This window comes from Otolemur garnettii, unplaced genomic scaffold (genome assembly GCF_000181295.1).
Source record: "Otolemur garnettii isolate 467f Iridium unplaced genomic scaffold, OtoGar3 scaffold00105, whole genome shotgun sequence".
Lineage (NCBI taxonomy): Eukaryota > Metazoa > Chordata > Mammalia > Primates > Galagidae > Otolemur > Otolemur garnettii.
This window is the reverse complement of record NW_003852500.1, coordinates 5313638-5341348: the sequence shown is the minus strand read 5'-3', so window position 1 is coordinate 5341348 and position 27711 is coordinate 5313638. Positions and strand designations below refer to the sequence as shown.

The window sequence follows — 27711 nt, the reverse complement described above, 5'->3', positions numbered from 1 at the left end:
GTATGTCAACAAAGTAAATAAGCCTCTAGGAAGTCAAGCAAAAGAAGAGAGAAAAGTGAAAATTTTAAAATGTTAGGTTAAAAAACGTGACATAACTATTGACTATGGGTGTGGAGTAGTTGGTCTGACTATGGGGTGGAGGAGGCCTGAGGGTGGGCTCCATTCTGGTAGGTTCTGTTTTAACTGGATAAAATGGAAGATTTTCTTAGAATGTGTAAATTACCAAAATTGGCTTAACAGGGGGCAGAAAATCTGAACAGAACAATAAACACAGAACAAATGGAAAAGGTAACCAAAGGTGGCTGAGGGGCTCCACCAGCCTCCAGGGATAGGATCACTGTGTGAGGGAGGGGCCAGAGCACAGGAGGGATGAAGGCTCCCAAGAGTCTTTCTACAAGAGTAACAAAGTCAGCAAGGATCTCGTGCACACACACTGCAGTGATATGGAAAGATCCCCCAAGATATGTGTGTGTGTTTATAAACAGCAGCACAGGGAGGAAAATAATATATCTGAATATCAAAAGAGACCTGCGATGGGAAAGGGGAATTGGTTGGGGAGGAAACACCTTTTTCAAATGGTTGGGGTGTCTACAAACTGGATGTATTTATATATTACTTCAAAATAATTAAACTAAATGTAAATCAATCAATACATGTAAATAAATAAAACCAATAATTAATAATAGTAAATAATTTTAAGAGAAAAGTAATTAGTACTTTAATAATTACAAGTTAAAATATTTTTCATCTAAAGAAGAAAAATTAAAAATTTAGAAACCACGTGGAAATATATCTTTTGTAATAGGAGTATATTTAAAATAGAAGGGCATTTTTGTCATCAAAAGGGAGTAAGAAGCCCAAGCAAGACACAAAACCTCAAAAACATACACCAGGTCTGGTGATACAAACATTTAAAATCCGTGAACAAAGAAAGGCATCAAAAACTAGTCAACAGGCAAGTGTCATACTAGGGAAAAAAATTATAACATAAACAGTCATAGGATTTATACACAGAATATATAAAGAGCTTTTATAAAATCAATATGTAAAAGGCAACCAACCTAACAGAAAAATGGGCAAAGTCTATGTACAAATCACAGAAGATATGAGAAAAGCAATAAATACTCGAAGAGATACTAAAACCCTCAAGCTATCTAATAAAAATGCAAATTTAAACAATAATGAAATGTGTCTTGTGCTCACCAGACTGGCAAAAATGAAAACTACCTTTACTACCAGTAGGAATCAGGAAATGGGCACTTCCTGGACTGCAAGAGGAAATGGAATTTGGTTCAGCTTTTTAGGAGCACATAGGGACTCCAGAAAACACAAAAGGGAAATATGCCTACTCTTTGATCAACAATCCTACTTCAAATAACTTACCCTGGAAATGTGGTCACCAATGTGTGCCCCCCCCCCCACAACACTAGCACACTAGCAGTTATAATCATTATAAGAATTAGCAAACTGAGGCTGAGAAAGTGTAAACATCTGGCCCAAAAGTCACAGGACTGGTAAATGGTAAATACATTCATCCCTTGGTATCTGAGAGGGACTCCTGTAGATACCAAAATCTGCAGATGCTCAGGTCCCTGATAGAAAATGGTGTAGTATTAGTGGGTAAGCTACACACATCCTCCCATATAGTTTAAATCACCTCAGGTTATTTATCATATAATACCTTATACAATGTAAATGCTATGTAAATAGTTGTTACACTGTTTTGTACAGGACAAGGAAAAAAAAGTCTGTACCTGTTCAATACAGATGCAACCATCCACTTTTTTAGGCACATGCACTCTTGAACACATGTGTGCACAAGTATGGGGGTGGATACAAGTGCAAAAAAGGGGATGGAAAGGAAACCAACTGAACTATTACTAACTATAACCTCTGAGAAGGACACGGGTTTCAGGTGGGAGAACCATAGATTTACATTTTGTATTTACTTAGTTACCATTGATTAATCTGCAGCAGGACTGTATCCACCCACTACTTCTGTCATAAAACAGTTAAAAACATTCTGAAAGATGAATACATTTAAGTGTTCCACACTGTGCATCAAATCATTACATTGTACCCCATAAATGTATACAGTGATAATTTTAATTTTAAAAATAATTAAAATAAATAGCCGGGTGTTGTGGTGGGCACTTGTAGTCACAGCTACTTGGGAGGTTGAGGCAAAAGAATCACCTAAGCCCAAGAGCTGGAGGTTGCTGTGAGCTGTGATGCCACAGCACTCTACCAAAGGCAACAAAGTGAGACTCTGTCTCTAAAAAAAGAAAAAAATTAAAAAATATAATAATTAAAATAAATAAATTTGATAAGACAAACACAAGCTCTGTGAATAAACTATTAAGTTCTACCAGAGAACATTAAAGGCAATGGTTTGTCTTATTTTTCAGGTATCTCCTCTTCTCCATTCATTTCTCCTTTCCTTCTGTCACGGAATGCTTCTCCTTCTCACCGCCCTTCCTCCTCTCTTACTCACCAGCCCCTCCCTGTCCCTTGTAGAACAGTTCCCAGGCTGAACTCCTTGCTCATCCCATCCATTTGCTTTTCTAAACTTCCCACCAAGTTCATCATTTCAGCACTTGCATTATTCCAGTCCAGTGTCCCCAGCTGCTGTTTCTGCCTAACTGCTGACCCTCTCCTGGCAATCCCAACATCCTCCCAGGGTACTGGCTGTGCGTTTGTGAATCTGTTCATGGGCTCCCTCTCTGGTGCTCAGCTTGTGGTCTTTCCCTCCTGGAGTTCATTCACATCCCTCACTGTCTCCTTCCCTGGGGAGAGTCATCCACCTTCTCTGGGCAGATGTACTTGGCAGGGAGCATAAGGCCTTAGTAGATAGCTTCCAGGTGGGTTTCTGAGAGGCAGGCAGACCCTCCTCAGGGCAGAGCCTGGGCGAGATAAACAGGGTGCTCAGCTCTTCTCCAGGGGCTGCTCTGGTCCTCAGGGAACATCCTGTCCTTCTAGCCAGGTGCTATCTGTCCAAGGGCTGCCAACTTGTGTTGTAAGTGACTGTCCTTGAGTTAGAGATGAGTGAGTGCCCAGCAGCTTCCAGCATCACATGGTCCAGGCAGCGCCAAGCTGCTCTGGCCTTGCCTGGACCCTGAGGCTGGTTCAGGACCTTCTGTAGGAATGAAGTGCCAGGCAGACGGCAGCCCAGGCTGGTTCAGGTAGCTGAGAAGCCACTCCAGCCTGGCCCTGGCTGTGCACTCGGCCACTTCTACTCTGCCTGTGCCTCACCTCCCACCCAGGACCCCACCACGCTCTGCCTCACTGAGGATTTCTCATGGGTTTTCATCTTAGGTTCTGGACTCCATCAACTGTTATCCCTTTAGTGGCATCTCTAAGGTTTGGAGCCAGCAGCCTGTATAATTAATCATCTTATTAGGAACCAAAAGCAAAATTTAAAAACAAAAATCATAGCATCAGACATTGTCATGGGTAAAGGAAATGGATGCTTGCTTGAGTGTGAATTGTCACACCCTTCCCAGAGAACATGGTGGTAACATTTTCCAAATGCCTGGAAAATTGACCCAGGTTTTCCATGACAAGATGACCTGGGCTCGGTGCCTGTGGCTCAAGCGGCTAAGGCGCCAGCCACATACACCTAAGGTGGCGGGTTCGAATCCCCAGCCTGGGCCCGCCAAACAACAATGATGGCTGCAACTAAAAAATGGCCAGGCGTTGTGGCAGGCACCTGTGGTCCCAGCTACTTGGGAGGCTGAGGCAGGAGACTTGCTTGAGCCCAGGAGTTGGAAGTTGCTATGAGCTGTGATGCCATGGCACTCTACCCAGGGGGATAGCTTGAGGCTCCATCTCAAAAAATAAAAAAAAAAGATGACCTGGGCTCACTTGGTTCCTGCTTGTTCCCTCTACATATAACTAGATACCCTGGAAATAACAGATGATCACCGGAGGACACTACACATATAACGTAGGAAGAGGAAAGAAGATTGGCCAGATAACACAGGACTGGGGTTGGGGGGGGGGAACATTGCAGAGTCTTTGGGTTTCTTTTTATCTCCCATATCCTAGACCAGCAGTTCTCAACTGAATGTAAAGGGTTGCAGCATTAGGAAGGTTGAGAATCACTGTCCTAGATGGAGCCTGGGGGAGGCTTCTAACCAGCAGCTGCTAAAAAGTGTAGAGGGGAAAGAAAAGAAAAAGAAAATCCTATTCTCCCAGGTGAAAGGACTGAGAAAGAGGCTTCCCAGCAGAGATTTAGCAAGGAGATTCACTCACACCTGTGTACATTTATGGAGCTGCCAACCCATGCCTGGTGCACCCAGAGCCATAGCAGGCTCCACCAGCTGCAGCTCAGAGACAACACCCAGCACTCAGTGCTCCCTGAACCTGTACCCCACAGCACAGGGTAATAGTGCTTCCTGAACCTGTACCCCATAGCACAGGGTAACAGAGGCAGGAAATGAACCAGAGCCCCAGCAGATCCAGAACATACTAGAACAGCACTGTTCTGACTGTATCTCCCAGGAGTAGGTTGGGGCCTATATGCTATACCCAAGTAAGGGCGCCACCTGCTGAAATAGAACATTTAGGCAGAGTCAAGAGTTTTCTTATGTAATAATCCAAATTTCCAGAATATATCTGAAACTATTTGTCATATCAGGAACCATTAAAAACAAACTTGAATGCCAAAAGAAAACCCACCAATGCCAAAATCAATATAAATCAGTTGTTGGAATTTTAAAGCAGCCATCACAAAAATGCTTCACAAAACAATGATGAATTTCCTTGAAACAAGAATAAATGGAAAGTAAAGAACTCAGACTTATGACAATTAAAATTTTAAAATGTGATGGCGGGCTCAATAGCAGAGTGGAGATGACAGAATAGTTACCAGTCAACTCTGAGGCAGTCAACAGAGTTGATCCACATCAGAGAAAGATAAGAAACTGAAAGGATGAACAGAGCCTCCAGGACAGGTGAGTCATGACAAAGGCCTAACATTCGTATCATCAGAGTCAAAGAAGAAGGGTTGAAAAAATACTCAAAGAAGGGATGGTTGAAAAATCCCCAAATTTGGTGAAAGAAATATACAAAGTCAAGAAGCTGAGTAAATCCCAAATAGGATACAAGGAAACTCACACCCAGACATATCATAATGAAACTTTAGAAAGAAGAGACAGAGAAAAAAATCTTAAAAACCATCAGAGAAGAATGACTCATGGAGTAACACTGATTTAGATGAAAGCATCTAAAACCAGAGGCAGAAAGACATGGCACACCATTGTTCATCAAGAATCCTATTTGGTGGCTCAGCACCTGTGGCTCAAGTGGCTAAGGCACCAGCCACATACACCTGAGCTGGCAGGTTCGAATCCAGCCCGGGCCTGCCAAAACAACAATGACAGCTGCAACCAAAAAATAGCCAGGCATTGTGGGGGGTGCCTGTGGTTCCAGCTACTTGGGAGGTGGAGGCAGGTGACTCGCTTGAGCCCAGGAGTTGGAGGTTGCTGTAAGCTGTGATGCCATAGCACTCTACCCAGGGCGACAGCTTGAGGCTGGCTCAAAAAAAAAAAAAAAAAAGAATCCTATTCAGTGAAACTATTCTTCAAAGATGAGGTGGGAAAATAGATATTCTGAGATGAAGAGAAACTCAGATAATTTGTTACCAGAAAACTATCCTTAATAAAGGGCTAAAGGAAGTTCTACCACTATCTTTCGAAAATGATAACAGCAGGAAACTTGGAGGAACAATAATGGAATGGGTAACAATGGGGATAAATAGAATAGACTTTCAGCTGATGAGTTTCTTAAATTATATTTTATAGTTGAAGCAAAAAATGGTAACACCATTGGATGTTATGTTCTACATCTGAAGAGAAAACATTTAAGATAATTGTATCATGTTCATAAGTAAGAGGAGGAAAAGGGGAACTAAATAAAACTAAGGGTTTCTTTTTAATGTGAGCCTATTTTTAATTTTTTAAATTTCAGAATATTATGGGAGTCCACACATTTTGGTTACATAATTTGATTTTGTACAGACTGAGTCAAAGTTGTAAGTGTGCCCTTCACCCAGATAGTGTGCACTGTACCCATTAGGTGTGAATTTACCCCATCCCCTTTCCCCCATCCCCATCTGCTTGATTTTCATTGAGTTTTACTTCCGTATGTGCACATGAGTGTTGATTGATTACTTCCAGTTTTGTACTGAGCATATGTGGTGTTTATTTTTCCATTCTTGTGCTACTTCACTTAGAAGAATGGTTTTTAAACTAAGGTTTTTGATATTTTATATAAAGTGGTAAAACATCGATACCAATGGACTGTGATTAAGTTATACATGTATACTGTAATGCCCAGAGTAGCCACTTAGAAAACTCACAAAGTGATATACCCAAAAGTATTATGAATAATTCTAAATGAAATTCTAAAAATTGTTTGAGTAACCCAAGGCAAGGAGAAAGAAAGGAAACATGAAGAACAGACAGAAAACAATAAAAATGGCATTCTGAGTCCCCACATATAATTACTATGTAGTAAAGAACTTGGCCTACCCTAAAGAGAGATCTGGTCCTTAACCCAGCTCTAGGCCCAAGTAGCAGGAGTGTCTCTGTTATTCATGGTAGACTCCTTGACCATACCTGATATATTTAACCAACTGGCTCACAGTGAGCCCCTTCCACCATATAATATCAACCCTAGCTTCCAGAAAAGGAGAAGCTGGAGACTGAGTTCAACCAGTCTCCCATCAATCAATCAATCACGTCTACTGAGTGAAGCTCCAGTAAAAAAATCTGGGTGAGTTTCCTACCTTGGCAATACTCCATGGTATTGTCACACATCAATGCTGGGAGGATAATGCACGCTGACGACAACAAGAGTTTCACAGACCCTACTAGACCCTGTCCTCTGGGTTCTTCTCTGGTTCTGATTTGTATCCTTTCCCTTTAATAAATAATAACCATCTGTATAAAGCTTTCAGTGAGTTCTGTGAGTCCTTCCAGCAAATTGTTGAAGTTTAGAGTGGTGGGAGGGAAACTCTCAAACTTGCAGTTGGTGTCAAGAATGAGGGAAGTCCCTTTTAGCTGGAGACACCATCTTCTACTAATTCACTAACATGACAAACACAAAGGGAGAGAGGAGAGGCACCTGATACATGTTCTCTAGGCCTTTTAGATAACATGGAGTTATTCCTTTGGCCACATATGTGAATCTACAAGAAAGGGAATGGGTACTGTTCAAAAAGGCATCCCACACAAATGTTACCAAGGCAAAATTGGAAGAGTCTACAGCGTTACCTAGTATGCTATTGGCACTGTTGTAGATAAACAAGTTAAGGGCAAGATTCTTGCCAAGAGGATTAATGTTCATATTGAGAATATTAAGCACTCTACTTCCTGAAATGCATGAAGGAAAATGATCAGAAAAAGAAGGAAGCCAAAGACAAAGGTACCTGGGTTCAACTGAAGCGCCAGCCTGCTCCACCCAGAGAAGCACACTTTGTGAGAATCAACGGAAAGGAGCCTAAGCTTCTGGAACCCATTCCCTATGAATTCATGGCATAACAGGCATACAGCATAGCACACAGGATAACCAAGAGAACCAATGGAACCATGATATTAGGTACTGGAACCTATTTATTCCCCATGAATGCATGGCATTATAGGTGTACAGCGTAGCACACAGGTGAACCAAAAGACCCCAAGCAACGGTAATATAAGGTGATGGAACCTATTCCCCATGAATTCATGGCATAATAACCATACAAAGCTTTGTCACATTCAATGGCAAGACACCTCCCTAGGCTGCTGAAACCTTTTCCCTATGAATTCATGGCATAATAGGTATTAAAAATAAAAGGCCAATATTATAAAAATTTTTTTAAAAATGAGGGAAGTCTTAGAAACTGTGCCCACAGACTAAAGTCTGACTAAATCTGGAAAAACATAAACATAGGCAGAGTGAGTACAAAAACATGACCCACTGTATCAAGTCCATCAGAAACTCACTTCATTGCTTGGAAGCCAAGAGAGATTGAGAGAGAGAAAAGAAACTCACTTCAAATATTACAGCATACAGGCTGGGTGCAGTGGCTCATGCCTGTAATCTGAGCATTCTGGGAAGCCAAAATGGGTGGACTGCGTAAGTATGGAAGTTCAAGACCAGCCTGAGCAAGAGTGAGACCCTGTCTCTAAAATAGCCAGGCAGTGCACCAAGCACATGTAGACCCAGCTACTAGGGAGGCTGGGTCAAGAGAATTGCTTGAGTGCAAGAGTTTGAGGTTGCTGTGAGCTCTGCCACTCTACCAAGGGGGACAAAGTGAAACTCAGTCTCAAAAAAGACATATATTATGGCATAGTAAGATTGAAAGTGAAAGGACAGGAAAAAATATTTTATACATACAAATATTTAATTTTTTTTTCCTGCAGTTTCTGGGGCTTTGAACCTGCCACCTCTAGTATATGGGGCCAGTGCCCTACTCCTTTGAACCACAGCCACTGCCCCACAAATATTTAATTTTTAAAAAGCAGGAATAGAAGACTTTATATCAAAGACAATTCCCAGGGCAACGGAGAAATAATGACAAAAGAAAGGATCAATCCACCAAGAGCACATGTTGATCCTAAATGTATATGCACCAAACTGCAGAGCCTCAAAATATAGGAAACAAAACCAGATAGAGCTTAAAGAAGAAACAGACAAATTGATAATTATAATTGGAGATGTAAACATCTCACTTTCAGAATTTATAGAGTTATCTGACAAAAAAATTCAGCAAAAATATAGTACCCAATAATATTATTAGTCAGTAGAATATAATTGACATTTATAGAAAACCCTATCCAGCAACAGCAAAATCCATATTATTTTCAAGGTCTTAAAGAACATATCTTGGGTCTTAAAGCAAATCTCAAAAAATTTTAAGAAAATTAAATCATAAAAAATATGTCCTCTGACCATAATGGAACCAAACTAGGAGTAAATTGTAGAAAAACAATAGGAAAATCTCCAAACGCTTGAAAATTAAACAACATATATAAAATGTGGGACAAAAGTATCAAGTGAAATTTTTTACATGCAAATAACAAGTGAAAATAGCATATAAAAATTTGTGGGATGGAGCTATCGCACAGCTGAGAGAACTTTATAGGACTAAATGCTTATATTGGAAATGAGGTTAAGTCGAAATGGTGAGAAGAAAAAAAAGAAAGAAGAAGTTCTCAAACCAATAATCAAATAAGCTGGAAAAAGAAGAGTGAAATAAAACTAAAGCAAACAAAAAGAAGGAAATAATAAAGTTAAAAGTCAAGGTCAATAAAATTAAAAGCAGGAAAGCAATAGACAACAAAGAAACAAAAAAAAAGTTCTTAAAAATATTAGTAAAACTGATAAGCCTCTAGTAAGATTGACAAAGAGAGAACCCACAAATCACCAATGTCAGGAATGAATCCTGGAATATCACAAAAGCTGCTGCAGATATGCTATAACAATTTTATGGTCATAAATTTGACAACCTAGGGGGGAAAATAGACTAATTCTTTGAAAATCACAAATTACCAAAACTCAGAAAAGATGAAACAGTCCTATAACCATTATAATAAATTGAATTTGTAATTAAAAAGTTCTTTCATGGGGCGGCACCTGTGGCTCAAGGAGTAGGGCACCAGCCCCATATGCTGGAGGTGGTGGGTTCAAACCCAGCCCCAGCCAAAAACCGTGCCAAAAAAAAAAAAAAAAAGTTCTTTCATGGAAGAAGCCTAAGTGCCCATCGACCCATGATGGATTAATAAATTGTGGTATATGTACAACATAGAATATTATGCAGCCTTAAAGAAAGATGGAGACTTTACCTCTTTCATGTTTACATGGATGGAGTTGGAACATATTCTTCTTAGAAAAATATCTCAAGAATGGAATACAAAGTATCCAATGTACTCAGTCCTACTATAAAACCAATTATAGCTCAAGAAGGGGAAAGCAGAGAGGGAGGGGAGTGGGGAGTATAGGTGGAGGGAGGGTAATTGGTGGGACCACACCTATGGTGCATCTTACAAGGGTACATGCTAAATTTACTAAATGTAGAATATAAATGTCTTAACACAATGAGAAATTGCGGTGAAGGCTATGTTAACCAGTTTGATGATAATATTTCTAATTGTATATAAAACCAGCACATTGTACCCCATGATTGCATTAATGTACACAGCTATGATTTAATTAAAAAAATGAAATTGTCAAAAAAATAAAAAGTTCCTGAACACAAAACATGCAGGCCCACATAGTTTCACTGGAAAATATACTAAATACTAAGGGAAGAATTAACATTAGTTTTATGCAATCTTTTCCAAAAAATAAAGGTAATACTTCCCGATTCACTTTATGAGGTCAGAATTACCCTGGTATTAAAATAAGACAAAAATTGCAGGAAGGAATCAGAATTACCCTCATATTAAAATAAGACCAAAATAATAGGAAGGAAGGAAAGATGTTAGGAAAGATGGAGGGAAAGAGGGAAGGAAGGAAGATGGGAGAGAGAGAAGGGAGAGGGGAGGGAGAGGGGAGGAAAAGAAAAGTTAGAAGGAAAGAAAGAACACTACAAACTGATATTGCTCATGAACTTATATACAAAAATCCTCAAGAAAACATTAGTAAATCAAATCTAGCAATGTATAAAAATAATAAGAAGGCACAGTCAAGAGGGATTGTACACAAGTTATACAAGGCTGTTTCAATGTTTGAAAAACCAACCAATATAATCTACCATATAAATAGACTAAAGAAGAAAGCATACGATCATATCGATTGACACAGGGAAAGGTTTTGACAGAATTCAATACCCATTCATAATAGAAGCTCTTAGTAAACTTGGAATAGAGGGGAATTTCCTCAATTTCATAAAAAGCATCTACAAATATCTACTGCTAACATCATACTTAACAGTAAAAAACTGACTACCTTCCCCTTAAGCGCAGGAACAAGGCAAGGATATTTCCTCTTACCATTTTTGTTCAACATAGTACTAGAAGTTATAGCAATTGCAATAAGGCAAGAAAAGGAAATAAAAAGTACACAGACTAAAAAAATAAATGAACAAAGCTATCACTACTTGCACATGGCATAATCATCTACATAAAAATTCCCAAGGAATATACAAAAACATTCAGGACTTTAAGAACGAGAACATCAAGGCCACAGTATACAAGAACACAAAAACACAACTGCATTTCTAGACACTAACAATGAATAAGTGGAAGCCAAAATAAAAATTGCAATACCATTCACAAGTGATCCAGAGACATGAAAAACTTAGGGATAAAAATGAACAACCTATATATTGGAGAGCATGGTGAAAATTATAAAATTCTGATGAAAAAATCAAAGAAAATCTACATAAATAGATCATACCATATTCAAGGATGGGAAGTCTCCAACATAGATGTCAAATTTTCCCAAACTGCAGGTTTAACACAATTCCTATCTAAATCTCAGAAAGGTTTTTTATATATATAAATAGAGGGTGCCAAATATATATATACATATACATACACATATATATATACATTTTAAGAAAGAAAAAAACTATTAAAATTATAATAATGTATACCAATAACAAAAGATGACTACAAGTCACATTTGAGCACCTGTTGTAACCACAGAAGTCAAATGTGACTTGAGTATTACCATTTTAATACAGTTCTTTTTCCTTTCTTAAGATGTGTATACATTTCTTTGGCACCTGCTATAAATGCAAACTCACTCTAAAAGTTATATTAAAAGTGAAAGGCTCCAGAATAGCTAAAACCATTTTGAAAAAGAGTAATTCAATAAAAAGAATCACTGCACCTAATATGAAAGCTTATTGTGTAACTACAGTATTCAATTCAGCACAGTATTGGTGGAGGGATAGACACATAGATTAATAGAATAGAAACCTAGAAATACCTACAGAAATCTGTTTCATTAGTCTTTGACTAAGATGCAACAGCAATTTAATATAAGAGAGATAACTTTTTCAATAAGTTCTACTGGAACAATCAGATATCCATAGACAAAAATGATGAACTTTAACCTAACCTTCACATTTATATAAAACTTAACTCAAGGATCATTGACTTAAATGTAAAACTATAATACTTTCGGGAAAAAAATAGAAAAAAAATCTTCAGGACTAGGACTAGGCACAGTTCTTAGATATGAGACCAAAAGTATAATCCATAAAAGAAAAAAATTATAAGATGAACCTGGTCAAAACGAAAACTTTTTACTCTACAAAAGACCTTGTAAGAATGATGAAAATAAAACTTACAGACTGAGAGACAATATTTACAAATCATATACCTGACGAGGAACTTGTTTCTAGAATAAAGAACTCTCATAACTCAACATTAAATAAACAATCCAACTAAAAATGTGCAAATGATGTGAACAGATACTTGACCAAAGAAGATATTCAGATGGCAAATAAGCACGTACAAGAAGGGTCAAACCATTAGCCATTAGCAAAGTATAGATTAAAACCACAACAAGATATCACTAATGGGCAGAACTTTGGGAATGCACCTGATTGTGATCTTTGCTTGGAAGAAGAAATGGCCAGATGTGCACTTATATACCAATTCATGGGCTGTGGCCAATAATTTAGCTGGGTGATCAGGGACTTTAAAGGAACATGATTAGAAAATCGGTGACAGTAAAGCCTGGGTAAGAGGTAGGTAGATGGACCTCTCTGAATAGGTGAAAAATATGAAGATAGTTGTGTCCCATGTGAATACTCACAGAAAGGCAACCTCAGCAGAGCAAGACTGATAATCAGGTGAAAAGGATGACCAGTTCTGTGGATAGGTCCATTTCTTTCCCTAGCCACCCCTTATCATTACCCAAGGATCTCATGAACAAAGTGGGCATGGTGTCAGGGATGGAGCTTAAGCACCGGCTCAGCAACATGGACTTCCACTGATAAAGGGCAACCTGGCTTTAGCACCACTGTGTCCAATCTGCTAGCAGCAGAGACCAACACTGAGTTTCAAATATGGTATCATTCCCAGGTTGATTACACTGAATCATTTTTATCATGAAAGGGGCAGTGTTTTGTTCTAACTGGAACAGACACTTATCCTGGATACCAATTTGCCTTACCTGAACACAATGCTTCTGCCAAAACTATCACCTGTGGATTTACTGAATGCCTTATCTACCTTCATTATATTCCACACAGCATTGCTCTGATCAAGGAATTAATTTCACAGCAAAGGAAGTGCCACGTGGCCCAACGCTCAAGGAATTCACTGTCCTACCATGCTCCTTACTGTCCTGAAGAAGCTGTATTGACAGAATGATAGAACAGCCTTTTGAGAACTCAGTTACAATACCAGCTAGGTGGCAACACCCTGTAGGGCTGGGGCAAGGTTCCCCAGAGGGTAGGATATGCTCTAAATCAGTGTCCAATATATGGTGCTGTTTCTCCCACAACAGGACTCACGGGTTCAGGAATCATGAGTGCACCTGATTGTGAGCCATTCACTATTACCCCTAGTGACCCATAGCAAAATCTTTGTTTCTTGTCCCCACAACTTTACGCTCTGCTGGCCCAGAGGTCTTAGTTCCAGAGGGAGGAATGCTGTCACCAGAAGACACAATAATGATTCCATTAACTGGAAGGGAAGAATCCCACCTAGTCACCTTGGGCTCTTCACAACTATGAGTGAACAGGTTAAGAAGGGAGTTACTGTGCTGGACAAGGTGACCAATCCTGACTACCAAGAGAACTTGGATTGCTGTTTCATATGGAGTAGGGAAGAGTGTGTCTGGGACACAGGAGAAACCTTAAGGCATATCCTAGTATTACTATGGCCTGTGATTAAGGATAATGGAAAAGTACAACCACCAATCCAGGTAGGATTAATAATGGTCTCCTTTAGGAATGAAGGTTTGGATGCACCCCACCAGGTAAAGAACCACAACTAGCTGATGCTTGCTGAAGGCAAAGTGAATACAGCATGGGGAGTGGAAGAAGATAAAATATGTGACCACGTGACCAGTTACAGATAAGGACTATAATTGTCATGAGTATTTCCTCCTTGTTATGAATATGTTTTTTATAGGAGGAAATATTCATGACTTGAAATTAGAGCAAGAGTTCTTAGATAACGTTACCAAATGCATAATCCATAAAGGCAAAAATTAATTCATTAGACCTGATCAAAATTTAAAATATAGCTTGACAAAAGACAGCTATAGATTGGGAAAAAATATTTCCAAACCACTTATCAGACAAAAGATATATCCCAACATATGTAAAGAACTCTCAAAATCAACAACTAGAAAACAATCCAAATAAAAAGTGAGCAAAAGGCTTAAACATAAATTTTCCCAAATAGGAGACTCTAGGCTGAGCATGGGGGCTCATGCCAGTAATCCTAGCACTTCGGGAGACTGAGGTGGGAAATTCTCTTGAGCTTAGGGGCTTGAGGCTAGCTTGAGCAAATAGAGACCCCACCTCTACTAAAAATAGAAAAATTATCCAAGAGTGGTGGCAGGAGCCCATAGGCCCAGCAACTTGAGGCTGAGGCACGAGGATTGCTTGAACCTAGGAGTTTGAGGTTATTGTGAGCTAGATTGAGGCCATGGCACTCTAGCCCAGCAAACAGAGCAAGACTCCTTCTAAAAAAAATAAGAGGAAAAAAAAGATTAAAAAAAAAAAAAAAAGGAAGACACTCTATATGAGAAGATGCTCAACATTATTAGTCATTAGAAAAATGCAAATTAAAGCCACAATGTGACACCGCAACACACCTACTAGAATGGCTAACAAAAAAATACTGGCAATATCAAGCATTGGTGAAGAGCCCCATTCATTTCTGGAGGGAATGGAAAATGACAAGCCACTGTGGAAAACAGTTTGGCAGTTCTATTGTTAATCCACATGGCCCAGCAGTCCTACTCCAGAGTATTTTCTCTGGAGAAATGAATATTTATGTTCACACAAAAACCTCTAATGTTTTTAGTAACTATATTCATAATTGCCCAAATCTGGAACAACCCCACATCCTTCCATTGATGCCAGAGTAACCGACCATGCTCTCTCCCTGCAGTTGAATGCTATTCGGCAAGCAGAAGGAACTGTACACCACTGAGACACAGAACAGCTGGGAGGAATCTCAAGGCCATGATGCTTAGTGAAAGTAGCCAGTTACAAAAAATTTTATGCTGTATGTTTCTACTCACATGACATTCTTGAAGCAACAAAACTACAGTGAGGAAAGGCACATCAGCAGTTAGCAGGGATGGGGCTGGAGGGATGGACTGCACCACAGCACGGCCCGGACGCCTGGGCATCCTGCTTGTGGTAGTGCTTGTGTGGCCTTACATATGTGTTAAAAGTCACAGAAACTACAGCCTCTCTAAAATGGGACCAGAAGGGAAAATAAAATTAATCTTTTATTGTTCATCTGTTCTGGACCAATGGTTGTTAAATCCTTATACACTGCTAGACTATTTCATTATCTCCATCTTACAAATAAGAAACTTGAAACTCAGTAACCTGCCCAGAGCCACAGGACTAGCTGCCACTAGCTGAGTGGCAGAACCTCCCTGGACCTCAGCACTGGATGGCCAAGTCTGCATGCAGCAGGCAGACAGTGGGAGATGCAGGCTGCCCTCTTTGTTGATGTCACTTACATGGCTGGTGTCCATTCACCACTTCGCCCTCTCTGTACCTTCTTCCAAGACTCACCCTCCAACTTCCACACCCAGCTCCCTTTCAAACTATCTCCACCCCAATAGGGGAACTTTCAGTAAAGAGAACTTTTTAAAAATAGAAATCTGACCATTCTATCCAACTAAATGTTCTCCAAGGGCTTCCTGTGTCTTGGGATAAAGAAAACATCTTCAAGCAGCCTCAGCCTCTGCCTCTCCATTTCCTTTTCCAGCTCCCTGCAACTCTCTGCCCATTGTGGCTACAGCCACACTGATTGCAGGTGTCACGCTGCCTTGCACCACAGGGCCTCTGCACATAACATACCCATACCTGACACGCTCTTCTTCCCCAACTCTTACTTTGCCAAGTTCATCTGCTTCTTCAGATCGTGGCTCAACGTTCATTTGCTTCCTTAAGGAAGGGTTCCCCAGCCTTCTACACTATGTCTAGAACCATGCTGTCCTCTACAGAGCCACTGGCCACATGGGGCCATGAAGCAACTGAAATGTACAACAGCTGCCAAAGAACTGGAAACTTAATTTTTATTTAATTAATTTTAATTTTAAATTGGTTGCTAGGTTCGGTTACATTTGAAACAACTAAGGGATATAAATCTATTTAACTTAAATTTAATGTAATTTAGAGATAGATCAAATATTTTCCACAAAATTTAGCATCTTAATTGAGAGGTACGGTTAATAGTATAATGCCCCAAATTTTAAAAACTTGGCACAAAACAGGAATGTCAAATAGTTCATTTATCATTTTTATGTTGATTCCACGTTGTAGTAATATTTTAGATATTTTGGCTTAAAGAAAAAAGTAAAATGTTATTAAAATTAGTGTTACCTGCTTGTTCTTCCCTTGGAGGGGGGCAATGTCTCTGTGGACACTCATCTCTGACTCCTGATGCCTCCCAGGCCCTCTCAGTTCCCCTAGTCAGAGATTCTAGGAAGGAAAGGAAACTTGAGACAATGGTGAAATGGTTACACCACGTTCTCTGTTAACTTTGCCAGAACTTACAGTTTGAAAGCACATTATCCCTAGACTGGGCTCTTGGGTAGGCACTGGGGTGTTAGCCAGATGAGGGACCCTGGGCATGGGCAAGCTTCCCTCTCACCTCTGTGCACTTACTTCCAGGCCATGCAGCCTTGAAGGCATGAAAAGCCCAAGCACACCCAGTGACAGAGCAGGAGTTTAACTCACCCACCCTGTGTTTCCTATTAGGACAGCCCTAGGTCCTGGACACACCGCAGTGGGCAGTCCAGGGCTACCTCTGGAGGGAGCAGCTTGGAGCCACACTACCTACACTCAGATCTCGAGGCCTTCCCATGCCCCCAAATGACCGAGAATCTCAGGAGAGCTTTTCCTCATGTGGGTTTTATCTATCAATTTTCACTATATGAGAAGTTGAAGTTGGGGAGGGAATATGAGGTATTGTTGAAAGGGAACAGTTTCAGTTAGGAGGAATATAACGTATCTAACAGATAGCATGGTGACCACAGCTAATACTCTATTGTATATTTGAAAACTGCTAAGACAATGGATCCCAAATGTTCTCACCACAAAAAATTTATAAGTATGTGATATGATGGACATGTTCTTTAGTTTGATTTAATCTTTTCACAATGTATACATATATCAAAACATTCTGCTGTACACTATAAATATATATAATTTTTGTAAATTGTACTTTAATACAGCCGGAGGGAGAGAATAAAAGGAACCATGACATAACAACAAAAAGTTAAAGTTGAAAAACATTTAAAATAAGCCCATTACATGGTAACATAAGTAGCATGTTGTTGTGAAAAATATTTTCCAAAGCAAAAATAACTTGTGGGAAGAACGACACTATTTTATAGTTTTTTTGAGTCTCTGTCATGTCTGACTTATAAGGCGGACTCTCCTATCTGCAGTCAGACTGTTGTACTCCCTAATGTCATCTGAGAACCTTGCTGCCTACTTAAGAACAAGTGAAAGTGGCAAATAATGTCTTCCTATTGTCATGAAACACATTTGGATGCCTGGGGTTCCTTGACTGCACATGGAGAACCACTGGTTTAGTGGGAGAAAATTTGAAAGAGTGCAGGGAAGCTATGTGAGTCCCAGGGAGGCTGACTAGTCTAGGGCCAAGGTCAGAAGGAAGAGCAGCAGATCCCTGGTGAAGAATAGGAAGGTGACCATCAGAGCTAAAGCACTCCAGCCAGATGGACAGCATGTGCTAAGGCATTGAGATAAGTGCACTTGAGGGCCAGAGTTAAGGCAACAGAAGAGAGGTATGAGTTAAGGCACAAAGTAGGCAGTGAAGCAGAGACTGTAAGCAAAGGGAAGCCATGGAGGGATTTGGGTACATGACACCAAAATTTGGATGTTTAAAAGGCTTCCCAGGGTGGCGCCTGTGGCTCAAAGGAGTAGGGTGCTGGCCCCCTATGCCAGAGATGGTGGGTTCAAACCCAGCCCCGGCCAAAAACAGCAAAAAAAAAAATAAGGGCTTCCCTCAAAAAGTGCAGTCAATCACTAGAGACAGACATTAGCCAAATAATCATATAAATAATACATTCTTAAAAAGTAAACAATGATTTGATAACAATTTGTTGGATATGACACCAAAGTGCAGGAAACAAAAGGATAAATCGGACTTCATCAAAATTAAAAACTCTTGTGCATCAAATGACACTATCAATAGAGTGAAAAGACAACCTGCAGAATGGGAGAAAATACGTGCAAATTGTTTATCTGAAAAGGAATTATATCTACAATAGGCTGCGTGTGGTGGCTCATGCCTCTAAATCTAGCACTCTGGGAGGCCGAGGCATGGGGATAGCATCAGCTCAGGAGTGCGAGACTGGCCTGAACAAGAGTGAGACTCCATCTCTACTAAAAACAAGAAAATTAGTTGGGGGTCCTGGCAGGTGCCTATAAACCCAGCTACTTGGGAGGCTGAGGCAGGAGGATTGCTTGAGCCCAGGAGTCTGAAGTTGCTGTGAGCTAGGCTGAGGCCATGGCACTCTAGGCAGGCAATGGAGTAAGACTCTGTCTTAAATAAATAAATAAACAAAACATAAAGAATTTCTATAAGTCAAGAAGAAAAAACCAAACAACTTGATTTAAAACTGGGCAAAAGATTTGAATGTACATTTCTCTTGATATACAGATGGCCAGTAAGCATATGAAAAGCTCCTCAGTATCAGTAGTCATCAGGGAAATGCAAATCACAATGAGATGCAACATCACACCCATTGGGTGCCTAATATTAAAAACAAACAAACAAACAGAACACAGATTGTCTAGCCTGTGGAAAAATTCCAACCCTTGAACATTGCTAGCAGGAATGTAAAATAGTTACATTTGATCCAGTAATTTCACTTTTAAGTATTACACAAAAGAACTGAAAGTAGGGACTCATAGATATTTATATACCAAATGTTCATAGCAACATTATTCACAACAGGCCAAACATCCATTAATAAATGAACGAATAAGCCAACAGAAAAAAAAGGAAGAAAATTCATGTTAACACGCTATAACATGACATACTAAGTGAAATAAATGAGACACAAAAAGACAAATATTGTACAATTCCATTTACATAAAGTTATCTATAGTAGTCAAATTTAGAGATAGAAAGTAGAATGGTGGTTGTCAGTGGCTGGGGGAGGAGGGAATGATGAGTTATTATTTAATGGATGCATAGTTTCAGTTTGGAATAATCAAAAATTTCTAAAGATGGTTATATAACATTGTAAATATAATTAATGCCACTAAGTTATAAAATTAAAAATGGTTAAAATGTTAAATTTTTTATGCATATTTTACAACACAAAAGTTGAAAAAAAAAAAAATAGAACCTCAAACTTACTGTCTAACCGGTCCAAATGTATGGAATAACTTTCCCTCTCTACACACCAGTGGCAACCTTATTTTATAATACAATAAAATTTAAAATATTCCTCCAAATAGCCACCTAACCAAAGTTTACCTAATTTTTAATCATAAGGTACTATCTCAAAATATGAAATGTTAACACTTTCATAATATACACCTTTGGCATTTAAATGTCCAATACCTCAGCTTTTGATCTTATTAGTTTAAAGGTTACAAAAATGGACAAGACTTTAAAACCATAAAATAAACTAGGTAAAACTAAGGAGAGGCAAATAAAGTTCAATGTACTTAAGGTAGACTCTGAATAATGGTTTTAAAAGACATTGAGGCTGGCAAAATATTAGATCAAAGGAGTCAGTGCTAAGGGCAACCAAGCAAATACTCTCTTCCCATCACCAGGGTGAGTCCTGAAGCCTCCAGAGAGCTGAGTACAGGCCACGTGGCTTCCTGCTTTGCTCCAACATTTATTTCTGAAACAGTGGGCATGGCACCAAACATTAATAACAGCAAAGTTTTAAATAAAGCAAGTTCACATTTTTTTTTAAAAGAAACTAGTAAGTCCACATATAATAGGAAAAGAAATATACCTGAACAAATCTATTATTACCTAAGAATATTTAATGGGATGGAATGATATGTACACTATAGGCCAATATTAGCTTTATAAAAATAACTAGAACCTGATGGCTCCCTGTACATGGTAAAATACAGAAAAGCATAATAATGAGTGGTTATCTCAATTCCCAATTGTTGTCAAATGTATTACTTTACAACAAAACAATATTTTTTAATAATTTATACAGTTTACTGTAATTTAACAAGGTTTCTATAAAAACTATTACAATATTTTAGGGGATGAATGCTTACTTTGCATAGCAAGCTGCAGTTGGAGTGCCCTCCCTTCTTCCTTCTAAGCAAATATTTATTAAGCACTTATTCTATACCCAATGGCTCTACTCCAAGATGCACTCAATGAATGGATCTATGCCAAGTGCCAAGGAGGTGAATGACCCAGTTCCTGTTCTCATGGAACTCACATTTTGGTAGAATTTACTTTTGCAAAACACTTCCTGACAATATGAAATGAATAAGGCATTAGTACTGAAAAGTAATTTATAAACTCCCCCAGCCTAGTCCTCATTTTGATATATTATCTTCCTCTAAAACTTCTCAGTAACAAAAACTATGCAGTTATATACAACCATGAGCTGCATTAATATCATAATGGTCAATAATGGCCTGCATATACGACAGTGATCCCATAAAATGATACTATCATATTTTTACTGCACCTTTTCTATGATTAGGTATGTTTAGATACACAAACACCACAATATTACAACTGCCTACAGCAGGGGTGTCCGACCTGTGACCCTCAGGCCACATGCTGACTTTGCAAGGACTTTTTTGCTGATCTGTAGTGTCAGATATCACAAAAGCTACACATGGACTTTTCTTTTCTTTCTTTGTTTTTTTTTGCTAATAAGTTTTCAGTTAGTGTTTGTGTATTTATAACTCTTATTTTACCAATGTGTCGCAAAGGGAAAAAAAGGTTGGGCACTGCTGGCCTACAGTATTCAGGACAATGACATAGTAAACAAGTTTGTGGCCTAGAAGCAACAGGCTATACAATAAACCTACGTGTGCAGTGCACTACACCATCTAGTTTTATGTAAGTACACTCTATGATGTTCACATAAAACTGCCTAATGATACATTTTGCCTAATGATGCATTTCTCAGAATCTATCTCTGTTGTTAACCAATGCATGACTATATTTTATTAACCTGGCCAGCTGGCCCCTTTACCAATAAAAATTCTACATGGAAATTACCACTGAATTGCTTCTTTCAGGTATTATAGAGATTTGTTTAGTTTTAAATGACCTTAGTATACAGACTTTTCATTTCCCTTGTGCTCCCAAATATGATAAGATTTGAGTGTTAGCAGATATGATTTCCACACACATATACTATCTTTAGAAAAGACAATTACTTGCAGCTGTGCTTAAGCTTTCTCCATTACTAAAAAACTTCACTCTTTTGGCTAAACCATGAGACTATACAATTATATGTACTTTATTATTTGTAATGCTTACTCTTTGAAAAACTTGTATAAGACAATTTTTCAAATTTTGCGGATTCAAGTTCTTATCTGGAAACATTTCCTTAGCCCACATGACCCTTTCAAAGCTAAGTTTCATCTATTCTGAGTGATCTTGTGAGCTACTTAACTGCAAAACATCGTATGACATACAGTGCCTTGTATATTTTTAGTCAAATTATAGTTTCATATTTTTAAGTGAATTGATTATGCTATACAAAACAAGAGAAATTAGTTCTAAATTTTATAATTTTTATGGGTTTATTATGCATTAGTCCCCAGACCTATCAGCAGACTAGATACCCTGGCAGGATTTTCACACTTCCATCACTTGTTATGCAGGCACAAGGTTGAGCACTTACTTACCCACTGACAGTTCATAAAGCCTCCTAAACTAGCCAATTGAACACAATCCTACCAGGAAGCCCAATGATTGACACCAGGTGAATTTTCTCTGGCCCATGTGATGTTTTAAAAGGGAACATGGTACACTGGCAGCACACATACTAAAATCAGAATAATACAGAAATTAGCATGGCCTCTATACAAAACAACATACAAATCCATGAAGTGGTCCATACACACACACACACACATGCACACCTACATACAAGGTTACAAGTAAAGCTGGGGAAATCTGAACAAAATCAATGGAGTGTATCAATGTCAATATCCTGATTGTGATATTTGCAAAACGTTACCATTGGGAGAAAACTAGGCAAAATGCACAACTCTATGTGAGTCTATGATTATATCAGACAGGATTAGATCATGTGTGATTATACAGATTCATAATCATTAAAAATATACATTATATACATAACAGTATCAATAAAATGTTTCACTAAAAAAAGCAATATAGCTAGGCAGGTATAATTTATGAGAATAGAAGACATCTACTTCATTTCCTTGGTATCTGCATCTGAGATAGCAATCCCTTGGTCTAAAGCTTTAAAAAAGTATTTACAGTTACCTAGCTATTGTGCTAATAAGCGAAACACAAGAAATATGATATAAAATGTCAACTAGGGCATTAGTATCAGTTATCAAAGAATACATTAGACAAAAAAATGAAAACCACCATACATCCTTCTCTAAAATTTTACATTAAAGCTGAGGGCTCAGGCTAGTATCTCTTTCCCTTCTGGAAGACAGTATGAAGGTGGCAGAACAAATAATTATCCACAGTGAACTGTCAGGCATTCACATCCCTAATGAAAACTACTAAGCCAAAATGAACAGGAAACTATTTTAATGATATTTTTGTAGCACAAAATAATTAAACTGAGATAGGTAGAGGAGAGTAAGAGAATCCACATAACCATAGCTAAGAACGAACATGCGTCCTACCAATGCTGTCTCCTCTATTCTTCCTCTAGAAGGCACAGTCTGGGTGATGTATCTTACAAAGCCACCTCTCTGGGGCTCTGGCCCCTGACCTGCTATTTACAAGCACTGTGATATGTGAAACTGCGTCTGGCTCTGCAGAGCCAGAGGACAGATAGTCCTCCATTCCATTCTGACGGCTCACTTTGGTTGCTCCTCAGCCCCCTTCAGACTGGACTTCTGATTTCTCCTTTCCTTCTGACCCTGAATTCGGAAGAGCTTCTTCCTGAGGTCCTTCTGTCGCTTCAGCTTCTCCTCTTCCTCCTTCTGCTTTACTTTGAAGTGCTCTTTATTGTGCAGGTGCCGCTGCTCCTTGGCCTTCTTCATCTTCTGGCTGTGCACTGTACTCAGAGCATCCAGCAGTGCAAGGATCTGACAAGACAAACCCAGTGAGTGATGAGAATATTCCCACGGTCGTGGCATGCTTGCATTCTATGTTTCAACAGCTAATACCTCAGCTGTTGGTATCAAAACTAAAGGCAATTCATGATCCACATAAATATTAATTTATTGAAAATTCATCCTTAACTAGGAAATCACAGTAGGCATGGAGATACATATATGAGCACACACATTTTACCTTTACCACAAAATCACCTCTGTTGATCACTCTGTGGACACTGTGTGCAGCTAATGACAACAAAGTAGTTCCCCATATGTGGGCCTATTATCCCCCATTAAAAAGCACAGGACTCTGGCCCTTCTGCCAATGTCCAATTCTAGTGCCTTGGATAACTCTGGCCCTTTCCCTTTCCTAATAAAAACTGAGAATGCAGTAGAAATGCCAAGTATGCTTCTGACAGCACTATTTTCATAACTAAATGCAACATTCTGTAAGCCACCTGGCGACAGTACCTTCCTTTCATGAGGCTCACGTATGACGGCTGGTCTCTGCCTGTCCTTCGGCACCTTGCCTGCCTTTGCTTGGTTCTTGGGCTTGTTCTTAAATGGCAAGGCCTTCTGCAAAGCTTTTGGAATGTGCAATGAATTAAAATGTTTCTTTTGCCTCAGGATTGGCTAAAAAGAAAAAGAAAACAAAAGCTGTTACATATATAAATTATGATCTATATGTATTTAAAACTTCTGCATAAAATCTTCCCATCAGACTGACTTTTCCACAAGATCGGTAAAATTAGTTGTTGACCCTCAGAAACCAGGACTCAATCATACATAAAACGTAGATCACCTCCGTGAACACTCACAACTCTAGGCAAACAGAGAAACAGATTATATATATGTACCTCTTTCAAAAAATCAACTGTGCCCATTTCTTCAGCATGGAACTATGGGGTTTCAAGAGAGCAGATATAAAGATCCAAAGTTTTTGTGTGTTTCAAAGACAAAGTCCTTCTCTGTCCCAGGCTGGACCAGAGTGGCATCATCATAGCTCACTGCAGGTTTGAACTCTTAGGCTCAAGGGATGTTCCTGCCCCAGCCTCCTGAGTAGATGGCATTAAAGGTGTACACCACCTTTGTTTCAAAGACAAAGTCTTGCTCTGTCCTAGGCTGGACCACAGTGGCATCATCATAGCTAACTACAGCTTCGAACTCTTGGGCTCAAGGGATGTTCCTGCCCCAGCCACGATCCAGAGTAGCTGGCATTACAGGTGTGCACCATCACCAGCTAATTTTTCTTTTCGTAGAAACAGGGTCTCACTCTTGCTCAGGCAGGTCTTGAGCTCCTGACCTCAAGCAATCCTCCTGCCTTGGCAAAGTATTGGGATTACATGTATAAGCCACCACACTGGACTCCCAAACTTTTTTTTTTTTTGAGACAGAGTCTCATTATGTCGCCCTCGGTTAGAGTGCTATGGTGTCATAGCTCACAGCAACCTCAAACTCTTGGGCTTAAGTAATTCTCTTGCCTCAGCCTCCCAAGTAGCTGGACTACAGGCACCTGCCACAACACCTGGCTATTTTTTGTTGCAGTTGTCATTGTTGCTTAGCAGGCCTGGGCTAGGTTTGAACATGCCAGCCTCGGGGTATGTAGCCAGTGCCTTAACTGAGCTATGGGTGCTGAGCCTCCCAAACTTTCTTTTACTAAAACATCAGGGGTACATATCTCTAGGGCACTGAAGTGGTTGTTTTCAAGCCTAACAAAAATAATCTAGCTCTTCATCTTGACTACCAAACTCTCTGGATTTAAGGACAGAGTTCTTCCTCTAATCAACAGCCAGAGGGTCCCCAAACCTGATTCTAATTAAGAAGTTTAATTTTATTCTGTTTCTGATGGAAAGCTGGCTGAAAAAAGTGAAATTCAAATAACAGATGAAGGCAAAAGATGTTGCACTGAACTTTTAAGTTCTATTTAAATTAAATATGATGACCAAAATTCCTAATTGCCTCAGAAATAATATTAATAGTTGCAAGTTTTGCCCTGGGCCTTTACCCCACTCAGCACTACTTATATAGAGAATATTTCTCTTATGTCTTTATTATTAAAGACATCATCCACAATAATTTTCAAAATTCTCTAGTTAGAAACCCAAATTGCTTTAAGGAATTCAGAGAAATCTCCTCAGAAAAGTTTAAGCACCACACTTAGGTGCGTAATGGGTAGCACATCTTGAAGTATATTTTAATAAAAATTTATTTATTTAGGTTGATCTAAAATTTTATTAACTATTTTTCAGAAAGAATAATGCTTGGGAGACCTCTATTTCTAGCAGAAGAGCAAACTGAAACCTCAAACTACCATCTTATTATAAAACAACTGAATATCCTAGATTAAAACAAATCTTTCCAAATGCATTTTTAAATTATGAAGAAAAACAATTAAAATTCTGAGACCAAAATCTAAATGAAAATGGGAATCTGGGCAGACATGAAAATTTCAAAGAAAACAATACTGATAGGCCAACTACTGGCACGGATGTGGAAGGATAAGAAGCTGCTGACAGAAGCTAAGCTGCTAAGACTGCAAAACGCTACAGACCAGGGCCAGTCCTGGTGGCTCAGCCTATAATCCCAGTACTTGGAAGGCCGATGGGAGTGGATTGCCTGAGCTCACCCGTTCAAGACCAGCCAGAGTGAGACCTTGTCTCTAAAAATAGCCAGGTGTTGTGGTGGGTGCCTGTAGTTCCACTACTCGAGAGGCTTAGGCAAGAGAATCGCTTAAGCCTAGGAGGTTGCTGTGAACTATGACAAGGGCGACATAATGAGACTCTGTCTCAAAAAAAAAGTTTGGGGGCAGCGCCTGTGGCTCAAAGGAGTAAGGCGCTGGCTCCATATGCTGGATGTGGCAGGTTCAAACCCAGCCCTGGCCAAAAACTGCCAAAACAAAAAAAGTTTGGGGGTGGTGCCTGTGGTTCAAAGGAGTAGGGCGCCGGCCCCATATGCCAGAGGTGGCGGGTTCAAACCTAGCCCCGACCAAAAACCACAAAAAAACAACAACAACAAAAAAACATTCCTTTGTATAAGAAATAGCAAGTCAGGAAGGAAAAAAAAAAAGTTTGGGAATCCAGTGTGGTGGCTGTACGCGTAATCCCAATACTTTGCCGAGGCAGGAGGATTGCTTGAGGTTGAGAACTCAAGACCAGCCTTTGTAGAATATCCTGCTACAAAAAAAAAAATTAGTTGGTTGTGGTGGTGCATGCCTGTAATGCCAGCTACTCAGGAGGCTGGGGCAGGAACATCCCTTGAGCCTAAGAGTTCAAAGCTGTAGTTAGCTATGATGATGCCACTGTGGTCCAGCCTAGGACAGAGCAAGACTTTGTCTTTGAAACAAAGAAAAACTTTGTTTGCCATGGCATTCTACCAAGGGTGACAAAGTGAGACTCTGTCTCAAAAAAAAGAAAAGAAAAAAAAATGCTATAGGCCTTAAGCAATGAAGGTGGTTATACATGCATGCACCCCAGAGCCCAAAACTCACCCTTCTATTGGAACCCTCCAATAGAAGAGTGTGTACCTGCACACAAAAGCTCACACACCTAGGACCTTAGTGTTTAGGCAAGGATTATAATGGCCAAAAACTGGAGGCTATTTTATTCATCATGAACTATGACATTGTCACATAACAGAACTTGACAATAATAATAAATGAATGTCTGCCAAATACAAGAATATGGCTGAGTCCTATAATGTTGAATCAAAGAAGCCAAGAAAAATAGCATGTACTAAATTTTAGAAAACTAAAAATCAAGCAGAATTAATATACAAGTCAGGAGTTCTTGACTTGTACAATGGCTATCTTTAAGGAGGAAAGGAATAGGGACAGTGGTATATAGCAGTGGTTCTATCTTTAAGGAGGAAAGGAATAGAGACTAGAAGGAGGTTTCTGGTGTGCTGATAATTCTATTGCTTTGTCTAGACCATGGAGTCTTTAGTGTGCTATTTTTACTGAGGTGTACACTTATGATTTGGGTATTTTTCTGTATGTATGTTAACTTTTCAATAAAAAGTTTATTAAAGCATTAAAAATTTAATAAAAACTTATATTGCTTCAATAAAAATTAGCACATTAATATTTTAAAGATACATGTATATGGTGGGGGGCAAAAAGTTCAAAAGAGCATACATTCCAAAGAGTATACAATGAAAAGTTTAAGAGGGAGTGATGTCAGCAAGATGCCAACCAGAAGCCCCTTATGCTTATCCTACCACCACAGGGCCAGCCAAAGGAATAACCAATCAACTATATCTTGATGAAAATAACTAAA

General features: G+C 39.2%; 1 protein-coding gene across 2 annotated transcripts in view; it reads right to left on the bottom strand.

Annotated features, from left to right (window-relative positions):
* Positions 1-22902: 22902 nt before the first annotated feature.
* The window catches only part of BMS1 (BMS1, ribosome biogenesis factor), a 56315-nt gene continuing 51506 nt past the window's right edge, over positions 22903-27711 (bottom strand). For both annotated transcript variants that reach the window (XM_012809458.2, XM_023517178.1), the window contains 2 exons: positions 23909-24070; positions 22903-23425 (listed from right to left, as the gene is read on the bottom strand). In XM_012809458.2, coding sequence (XP_012664912.1) covers positions 23195-23425; positions 23909-24070 — 393 coding nt within the window. In that variant the 3' untranslated portion in view covers positions 22903-23194. The remainder of the gene's footprint in view (positions 23426-23908; positions 24071-27711) is intronic.